General features: G+C 39.0%; 1 protein-coding gene across 1 annotated transcript; it reads right to left on the reverse strand.

Moving 5' to 3' along the window:
- Positions 1-488: 488 nt before the first annotated feature.
- Positions 489-7678, reverse strand: LOC113013421 (ADP-ribosylation factor-like protein 8A). Its single transcript, XM_026154298.1, has 7 exons — positions 7242-7678; positions 5826-5906; positions 4995-5068; positions 4024-4117; positions 3609-3676; positions 3213-3283; positions 489-1701 (listed from the first exon to the last, which is right to left on the reverse strand). Exons 1-7 carry the CDS (start codon positions 7362-7364, stop codon positions 1649-1651), a joined length of 564 nt encoding a protein of 187 aa, XP_026010083.1. The 5' UTR covers positions 7365-7678; the 3' UTR covers positions 489-1648.
- Between the last annotated feature and the right edge of the window lie 2140 nt (positions 7679-9818).

Consider the following 9818-nt stretch of genomic DNA (forward strand, 5'->3'; position numbering starts at 1 on the left):
ATAAAAACTGGCAATTATGTCCAGTTTCTGGTGAAAACTTTAGTTCTTTCCAATTTCAGTTCAATTCTGTTTATGTTCATTCGATGGAATTTGATCATTTTCAGACCTTTCTGTGCACAAAATGACAAATAATTTTTAATCCATATTTGCAGTCAGATGAACAAATATGGGCGATACTTATGATGCCATCTTGTGGTGATTATAAATAACACGTTGTCAAATCTGATGTGAGGTATTAATAAGGTGAATAAATATGTGTATAAAAACTTGTAAATTGATCAGCTTCAAAATAAAAATCTGATACGTGAGGGTTTCTCCAAGTCAAGCAAACTACACGGTTTCATTTTGGCCAACATGATGTGATAGCTGCATGTAATCACATGACCCCCGCTGTCCAATCAGCAGACATTTCAGAGCAGTAAACACTAGTCTAGTTAGACAACCATATTCAACTTATGAAGTAAAAAAAAAAAAAAAAAAAACGACAATAAAAAAAAGAAAGAAGCAAAAAAACAAATAGAAAATAAAAAGCTTATTACAGAGATATGAACATAAACACTTCTTCAGTTAAAGTACCATTTCCTTAAGTCTGGACAGATCAGGTTATGTCACAATAAGATTATTAACATTATTCTCATTATTAATATCTTACAAAAAACAAAATTAACAGTGCAATAAAAAGGTATTTAACTCCTCACTCCGCAAGAGAGAGAGAGGAGACGGCGAGGGGCGGGGCTTGGTGACAAGGAAGGACAGAACGAAGGTAACATCCAAAAGAAAAGAAAGGGAACAGAGAGGGAATACAGTGGAGGAGCAGTTTGCAACAGACGGAGGAGGAAGAAGAGGAGGTTCTCAGGATTATACGAAGGATGGAAGATATGGAGGTAGAACGGGAAAATGGGAGAAAGACGAGAAGAAATAAATGATTTGTGGTGATGGCATTTGGAGGGGGCTGAAAAGGCTCATGGGAAATCTTTAGGAAAGATGCACAAAACAGCCGCTCATTAACCAGCTAATAATGCTTAACATGTGTCTTTGTGGCCATTAATCGAAAATAACAGCTTCTCCTGATCATTAAGACTAAAAATGGCTGAAAAACATTTGATCGTTTAAAATCAGGTAATGATGGCGGCTGTTGTGCGAATCTGTAAAGATGCACAGATACCACTTTTCCTGCTGTCAGTCGTCTTTTACCATGCAATCATGCACAGTACTTACAGGTTTTAATGTGTCTGCCTTCATACATGAACAATACAGGTCGGTTCTCTACATAATGCTTCTTTGAATAATGCTTTGAAGAACCAGAAATGGACCATCTAGATCCTTCTGCAGATGCAGGCAAGCAGCCCAAAGTTTGCTTATTGAAACAAAATGGTTGTTTGTTTGGGCCATTTTGGGCTTGTGCTGATTTTGGCTGCATCAGTGCACACGGGGAAATTCTGTAGCCGTGGCTTTGCTTTGGTTTCTTATGTGTTCAACCTGCTATGATACTTCATCAAAAAACAAAGAGGTATCAGTGCATCCAAAGGTGTAGAGGGATCAGGTAACTGGGGCTAGGCGGTATTAAGAGGGGTAGATGACAGAGAGGATAGCTGGGGGGTATTGGGGTAGGTGGGCTTGGCCTGTACTGTTGGGAATGTGTCATTTCTCAGGAACTCCTCTTAGTCCTGGAGTGTTGGATCAACCACTGAAGAGTGATGTCTGCAGAGAGAGATGTGATGTCAGCATTGCATAGAGGCGCTTGAACAGAAATCAGAGAAGAAAAGAAAAGTAAAGAGCAACTTTCAGTTTTAGCTCTTGGCTTGAAGCTCGTTTCTTTAACAAGTTTTATATGTGTAAACACTAATTGAAAACCGTGTACCCTTCAGGCTGGCCATGATGTAAGCTCAGACTGTTGATGGCTCAGCTCTTCTAAGCTGACACATCTCATATACAGAGTGAGCTGGTTAAGCTTCTCCAGCCGGCCCACAGCTGCTCATCTGCAAGCCACTTTACATCCCCAGTTCCTCCATTCAGGCCGTTGCCAGAAAGGGTGTGGATGTCCCATAAATGAGCCATACTGGTAAAAATAAATGACTGTGGATGGGACCATCAACCTTCTTTTGATTATAATGGTGTTTAATCTGAAGTTAAAGGGGGCAAACTTTGTACTGAATATGGTAATGTGCAAATATATATTATATTTGATTATAATATATTGGAGTCTTTGAACGCCTACAGCCTGAAGTCACCAGTCGCTTTCTTCCTACATGTGTTTTCTTTTGTTGTTCTGACTCCACCTTAGCCTGATAAACAGACTCATCATCAACTACTATATCATTTACAAAACGAGTAAGAAATAATTGGTTTCATGATACTTCTCAGCACTTGATGTTTCGTAGTTAATAACTGAGATGTAAAAACTTGTGTCAGACATATTACAAGGATGCTAATGGGACTGTGAGAAATAAGGTCCCCAATGTGCTTTCATAAGAAGTCAAAGCTTTCTTTTTCTCACATTCACACAGTTGAGATGGGCTCCAGTGGCCCCGCGACCCTGAACTGGATAAACGTGAGAGAAGGGATTGATGGATGGATAAAATAAATATGAAGATCTATAATTAATATATTATATTCATTAATACTGACAGTTTTTCTATTCTTTTTTGGTAATAATTGTCTATACAAACTCTTTCATAGTGCTTTTTTTCAATAGCCCGACAGCACTATGAAAGCAACTGCAACATCCTTTGATGTCCACATAAATTCTTGTTAAATGATGAATGAAATTTACTCGTTCATTTAAAGTGACAAAATCAAACCATTTTTTAACAGCTTACCATCACAACCTATTGTTTCTGTGGTTTACGCATGCATAGCACGTGTCTTAATGGAAACCAAAGTTAAGGATCGGCTATCTGCACTGTGTTCTGAACAAACCTCTTGTCTCTGTGGTCTCATTAATGTTTCTCAGGGATTTCACTGCGTCCAGAGACAAAAGTTATCAGCCAAACACACGTACACATGTTTGTGCAATTTAACAGACACTGAGTGTTTTGCTGGTTGACCTTTAGGTTTTTGCCAGAAACTTCAATTTGGCATGGAAATGTAATGATGTGTTTGCTTTGTTTCCACAAAATAACAAAACTGTTCTGAACATAACTTTAGGGCTAATGCACAAAGAACATACGTTTTTTTAAATTTATGAGCATGTGTGTGTGTTTGTGTTGTACCAATGTTGTCTTTCTCTTTGCAGGAGATGGAGTAGCAGCAGATCTCTCTGTCCTGGATTGCCGACAGGTTCCTGATAAGAAACAAACACACACAAGGTCAAAGAAAAATGTATTCCACTCAGAAGGATTTTGAATTTAACTTCGTTTTTTGAGCTAGAATTCATCAAATATTGATGTATGGAAGTGTACAGAAATAGAAAAAAATATGTGACGTCAAAAGGTTGTTTTGCCTTGAGAAAAAAATGTTTGCTCACTGGATGTTTTTTAGGCATTCAGTGAAAAAGTTAATTTTGGACACTGAGTGTGATGATACTACAGCCAATGCACCAAACGACTCCACAGGGGAACATCAGGTCTGAGTCAGAAGTGAGACTCAGCGTGTTGGCGTGGACTTACATCCTCTCTATGAGCTCCTTCTCATCCAAAGCTCCTGGTAGGTCTCTCTTATTCCCCAGAACCAAAACCTGGAGATGCAGGTGAAACAAAAATCAGCTGAACATATTGCAATATTTAATTTTACTTGTTAAATGGCAGCTGTAAACAGCAGACTACCTGCGTAAATAAGGAAAAGGCCTGAGCTTGATCTAAGTCAAACAGTTAACTCTGGTTATTTCTTAAATGTGCTCTCCCCTCATTTCCTCTAGTGGCTTGATAACTGCTCTTCTGTCTGTTTAGCTTCTGCTAGGTTCAGCTGGTTCCCATTTCATGTTGTGCATCAATGTCATGTGTCGCTATCAGCTTTGTGTTTGTGTAAGTCGGGCTCAGTGGGAAAGCTCGGCTCTGCTTGGGTCAGTTGGGTTGTTGTTCTTACAGGAATCCCCTGCAGCTGCGGTTTGTCCAGCAGGTTGTGGAGTTCATTCTTGGAGGCTTCAATCTTCTCTGGGTCTGCTGCATCCACCATGTAACTGCAACAGGAAAAAACAAAAAGCAAGAAAAAATTAAGTGGGAAGGTCGAGGGCTGAAAAATAGTCAACACAATAGTGGGAGAAAAATTCTTGTTCCTCTAAGGTCCACTAGAGGAAAATCAAGGTCCAGAAAGAATAATTAGGAGCTTCAACTGATTCCAATGTCTGAAATGAGCCTCTTGACCATGTTTTGTTGTTTGTGCCTATAGCAGCCCTTAATGAAATTATTTGACATATATCATGACTTTATGTGAAGTTAAGAGTCTAAAAATCTGTTCAGCAGTAATTCTATTATTTCAATGATCTGCTAATAATACAGGACAGCGGGCATCTCAGGTATCTTTGTGTTAAATGTGACAGTTTATGTATTGCTTGCATTAGCTGTTAACTAAGAACTCCATCGTCTCATCTAAACACGGTCACTAAAACACTCCAAAATGACAAAGGACTAATTGCTAAGACTGTCCATGGTTAATATACAGTATATGGAAAACCTGTGTAAAAAGTCATCAACTTGACAAATAAAATTTGCTTAACTTCACATTTTAAGATATCAAGGTTGATGAAAATGTTTGGGAGCCTTTCAGTATCACTGTTACTGCATCTCAGCTGCATTTGCAAACCAACGTTGGTGCTTCTTGTTACATAAATCTGACCCACATTCACTGCAGCGCTCCTGTCACATCTCAACAACACAACTGGGTTAATATGAGAATCCTGCATTTCTAAAGATCAGTTTCAAGGGTTTTTCTAACATGTGTTCATTAATCTGACCACTCATACCCACAGCAGTTTTACAGCTCAGGGCTTGCACTTTTTATTTTTACATTTAGGTTCTATAGTCAGGAATATCTCAGTTAATGAAACCAGGACTTACACGATAGCGCTGACTCCTCGACAGTAACGCTCCCACATGCTCCTGAACCGAGGCTGACCGCCAATATCCCACAGCTACAAACACAAGGAAGAAGAAACTAAGTGAGAACTACAAATTTAATATAAACTACAAATTAAAAGGCAAAAGAAATAATATTGATAAAAAAGTAAAAATAATACCAATATCATTATTTTTGTTAAAATTGCTGTTTTTAAAGGGTTACTGAAATAGCTGAGACACATATAGTGTATAATGCTAAGTACCAGAATGATTGCTATGATTTATAAATTGAGGACTTCAGTCCAAACTTCAGTCAGGAGAACAACTGAGATCATTCATCCAGGTTAGTTATTAATATACTGCAAAAATATGGGAACAGAGCAGCTGCGAGAGAATTCAACATTAATGAATCAATGTTACGGAAGTGGAGGAAGCGCAGTTTTTGGCTTTCCCCATATTTCAAAAGTGCTTCATCTCTTTGCTATGACTGTCGCCCACCATAATTTGCAGATGATAATGGTTGTAGCCGTTGCGATGCTTTCGACCAAAACAGGCGCAGCTTGATGACATCATCAACATGTGCTATCGCAATAGAGCGATATAGTCAAAATCTCTATCGTTGGCCAAATTTGTATTGTTTCTATCGTATATAGTTTCTATCGCCCACCCCTACCCCCCCCAACACAAACAACAAAAACCCCCAGCTGTTTTGTATCCCTTATAATGCTAAATACATGTTTTATGGATTATTGTTTCAAATTAATTTGAAAAAAAAAAAAAAAAAGAATCCACAAAGCACACATGACAAAGGCAGCAAACGGAGCTATCGACCTTGATGGTGACGTTGCCTTTAGTGATCTTCCTCATGTTGAATCCGACTGTGGGAATCATGTCTTCACTGAACTGACCAGACTGAAAAACACAAAGAAACGTACAGTTATACAAAGACTATATCATAAAAGGTGCAGAGAGTAACTCTGACATCATCCACTGGCTGGTAAAGTTCATTTGGAAAGTTTAGCTACTCACTTTGTGTGAATCAACCGTTCAGATAACCACAATATAAATAAGACTTTTGGAAAAGACAAAAACAATATTGAGTTCTCACTAAAATAAAACATACAGGAAGTATCCTAAGTGTTACTTTTGTATTTTAACACTTACTTTGAACCTATATATATGAAAAATAAGGATATCCACAGCTCAGAGCCAGCTACAGCAGCATGGCCATTATAAAGTTTAATCATTTTCATTGTTATGAAAACACCATTGAAGCTTGATTTTTGTTTTGATATGTTTTCAGTTATAGTTTCGTAGAAAGAAAATCTGAATCTGCAAAATATCAGCAGGTCACAGAAAAGTCTGAAATCATGAAGGCCAAAAAGTTGGCTTCCAAAAAGTTGAACCCCCCGCTCCCAAACAAACAAGCTTAGCTAACACTAAACCTAAACAAAAACTACAGTGAAACTACATAGAACATCTATAAATTGTAAATATAAACTTAACAGAACATTGTTCTCCTAGTTTTTTTAAGGGAAAGACGAGCATTTATGGGAAAAAAGCATATTTTATAAAGCATCTTCAGACTTAAAGATAATAGAAGTGAAAACATGTGCAGATCTAATATCGGTCACACAGAAAACTGATGGTGAATCAATAAAAGAATATGAGCCATAAGAATAATCAATAATGGTGTCAAAATCAATAAAAGACAACCAAGGAAACCTCACTGAGTTAAGGACAATATATGTTAGTGGGTCACTCAATCATTAACTATGTTACTGGGCAGCACAGGAGGCTAATGAGGTATGACAGGGGGGTGACTAGTGTGTGATAGGGTAGGTCAGTGACATGAGCTGGGCAGGGTCGGGTTGGGCTGTTTGGGGGGGGGGGCGCCCATCATCACTAGACATGAAAGTCTCAACAGCGGCCCTGATAACAGGGCTAAGCATGACAGTCCAGTCCCAAAGGGTGGCCTTCACTTCTGTCCAAAGCCCACCGGTGCAAATGTAAAAGCAGTTGTCATAAATTATCGCTCGATCATGGGCTTCATGCGAAGCCTTAGCAGCTTCTATCACCGGGGGGACATGAAGTCGGGCTGCAGCTCTGTGCAGAAACTGATTTAACAACCACCTTATCGACTCCTGTTGGAGACACGCTGACCTCACCGCTGCAGGACAACAATGGATGCAACCAGATGCTAACTGACAGCTGGCACATCTGCTAGCAGTTAAAAATTAGCCTTACCGCTATCACATTAACGAAGGTCGTCTTCCCCGAGTACTGCAGCCCAACTAGGGTCAGTTCCATCTCCTCCTTCCAGAAGAGCGCCTTGAACCAGTCCAGCAGCTTGTTGATAAGGGCTATCATCTTTGTCTTCTGCTCCTAATGCTAATGCTAGCTGCGACTGATGCGGCTACGTCTTGATGGCTATGCTAGCTTGTTAGCTGGCTGGCTAACGCCCCGACAGTTCTGGTGTTTTGGAGGCTGACAGTCACTATGACAACCGCGGACGGCACCGGGAGAACCAAACACACCGGTAGGCTTAGCATGTACCGGGGCACGGGTTTAATCAATCGGTGTTTTCAGCCTCGGACGTCTGCTGTGGTGTTTACTAGCTACGCCTTTTACTCACGGCTATGTCAAATACGAAAGTAACGCAGCTCATCACATCCGGTGTGGCACCCTTCAAAATAAAACAGTACACAAAAAACGTATGTTCAAACCTTATATTAAACAAACGTTTAGCGTGGGCACGTATACATGTATACAAGAAGGTCTCTACAGTAAATAAAATTAAAGCTGTTTTAGTCTACCGTTTTAATTTTCATTAGGTACGTTTAAATTGTTAGTTAACGTGTTGGGGAGGGGGGGGGGGGTTTAGGGGCTACTTCCTGTTTGGGTGGGGCTGATACATGAAGAAGAAAGCAAAGCAAAGAGGAGTCAGACGTATGTATGAGTGAAACACTGCCCTCCTTCGGCTTTTCACGCTAAAAAAAAAATACAAAGTTTTTTTTCCTTTTTTCTGGTTTAAACTTCATAATAATAGAAGTTTATCACGTTAGAAAAACACACATTCTCATTTTTAAAAAGTTTGCTTTGCTATATAATTATTTAACTTGGAGCACTTTCTTTAAATGAATTCATAAAGGACTGACTCGGGAATGGCACCAGGGCCACCACTAGGGGACACCGTGAGGTGCGTCATTCGTGAAACACATTTGGCAGTAAAGGGAAGTAAATATTGTAATATCTTATCAATGACGAATAACGAGTCATTTCAGATCAAATTTTAAGGCACATCTCTAGAAATGACGTTCTGCAAACCAGATATATGTATTTTGACCTTTTACATCCCCTCTATAAAGAAGACTGTCGGCTGCTCTCTGCCCTCCCAGCAGGGCTTGTACACCTTTGCTGCCTCACGAAGGCCAGAAATGTTTAGAAGGACCCCCCGCATCCTCGATTTAACCTGTTTCATCTCTTGCCCTCTGGCAGCTGCTACGGGGCCATCTAATTAAGGACAACAGGTTTCAACAATTTTTTTTAATCTAAGATGTATAACAATGATGGGCCTCAGCAGACATCGATGATCCGTGTCTCTCTCTTCTTCTGACCTACCTCTCTGTCAGCTTCTCTCGTCCATCTCGCTCTCTCATTGCTCTGTGTTAAATCATATAAATATGATTTAATGTGTTTTGTGCAATAACTTTCACACAATGTACAAGTTATTGCACATTATGTGCGAGGACAGTCACCACTATGAAATCAATGTTTTTGTTTCTGGAATAATTAAAGCTAATATGAAGCACTTACTCACTGTGCATGTCTGCATTATTAGCAATTTTCTTTGCAATATTCACGCTATTGATAATTGATTGTGCAATAAATGCATTATTAGTAACACTTTAAACATTCATCTTTTGCACATTTACTGTTGAAATGATTGTATGTTTCCTTTCTTGCATGTGAAATCGTAGGCTCTTAGTTATAATTCCAGTAATATGAAGCCATTCATCTTAGAGTTCAACATGAACCTGGAATGGACCCGTGATTCAAGTCATAATGTAAAAATGAATTAGTCATAATTTTAATAAAGTGTTTCCCATTTACAGGCACTGAAAGTAGATGGGATGGGTCATGTTTTGCCTTGATTATGTCAAGTGCAGGACTTAAGGCTTTTAATTAAAATAATTGGACAAATAGTACACGTGGCAGAATCTGAAACCAGAATCACATTTTGTTAAAAGACCATTTTTTCTATAACAAACTTTGAACATCGGTCACGGCACAGATCATTGTTTCCAGGCAAAGCTGCCCCAGTTTCATGTCCATGACACAGAGGACCAGAAACAAGCACCAGCGCCCTGAATGTTTGATCTGCTTTCTGATGATTCACTTTGAACAGCTGGCAGCTGAAGGAATTTTGAATGCACAGCAACACCAACGAAAAATCATTTCTGATGTCAGGAGGTGCGCTGTTTGAACAGAAGAATGTTACATCTTTTAATATTTTTGCTCGAAGGGCTGAAGAAGCATTTTTCTTCAGCATACCACCCTCATCTCTGGACACAAGGGTCCTTACATGTTTACCTGCTGTCCAGATATTTCCATAGGGTGTACTTACTTATTCACAGGACTTTATTGGAAGCTTAAAACATAGAATTAAAATATTTAAACTTTCTGAAAAAAATTTAATGCAGAGCTGGTCGGCTGAATGTGTCCTTTAAAAATTGCTGAGTGAAAAAGTATTTATATTCATAATTTATTGATCTGATTGTTTTATACACATTAGTCTCTAAAGGAGATCAAAAAACAGCAGAT

The sequence above is a fragment of the Astatotilapia calliptera genome, chromosome 20 (assembly GCF_900246225.1).
Source record: "Astatotilapia calliptera chromosome 20, fAstCal1.2, whole genome shotgun sequence".
Taxonomy (NCBI): Eukaryota; Metazoa; Chordata; class Actinopteri; order Cichliformes; family Cichlidae; genus Astatotilapia; species Astatotilapia calliptera.

What these genes read in the sequence shown, in the direction of transcription:
- LOC113013421 (XM_026154298.1), bottom strand. Translation starts at nt 7,364, where the DNA reads ATGATAGCCCTTATCAACAAGCTGCTGGACTGGTTCAAGGCGCTCTTC. An exon ending in CCTTCGTTAATGTGATAGCG is followed by an intron (nt 5,907 to 7,241) that starts GTAAGGCTAATT and finishes TGTGTTTTTCAG; the next exon opens with TCTGGTCAGTTCAGTGAAGA. An exon ending in AAGGAGCTCATAGAGAGGAT is followed by an intron (nt 3,284 to 3,608) that starts GTAAGTCCACGC and finishes GTTTCTTATCAG; the next exon opens with GAACCTGTCGGCAATCCAGG.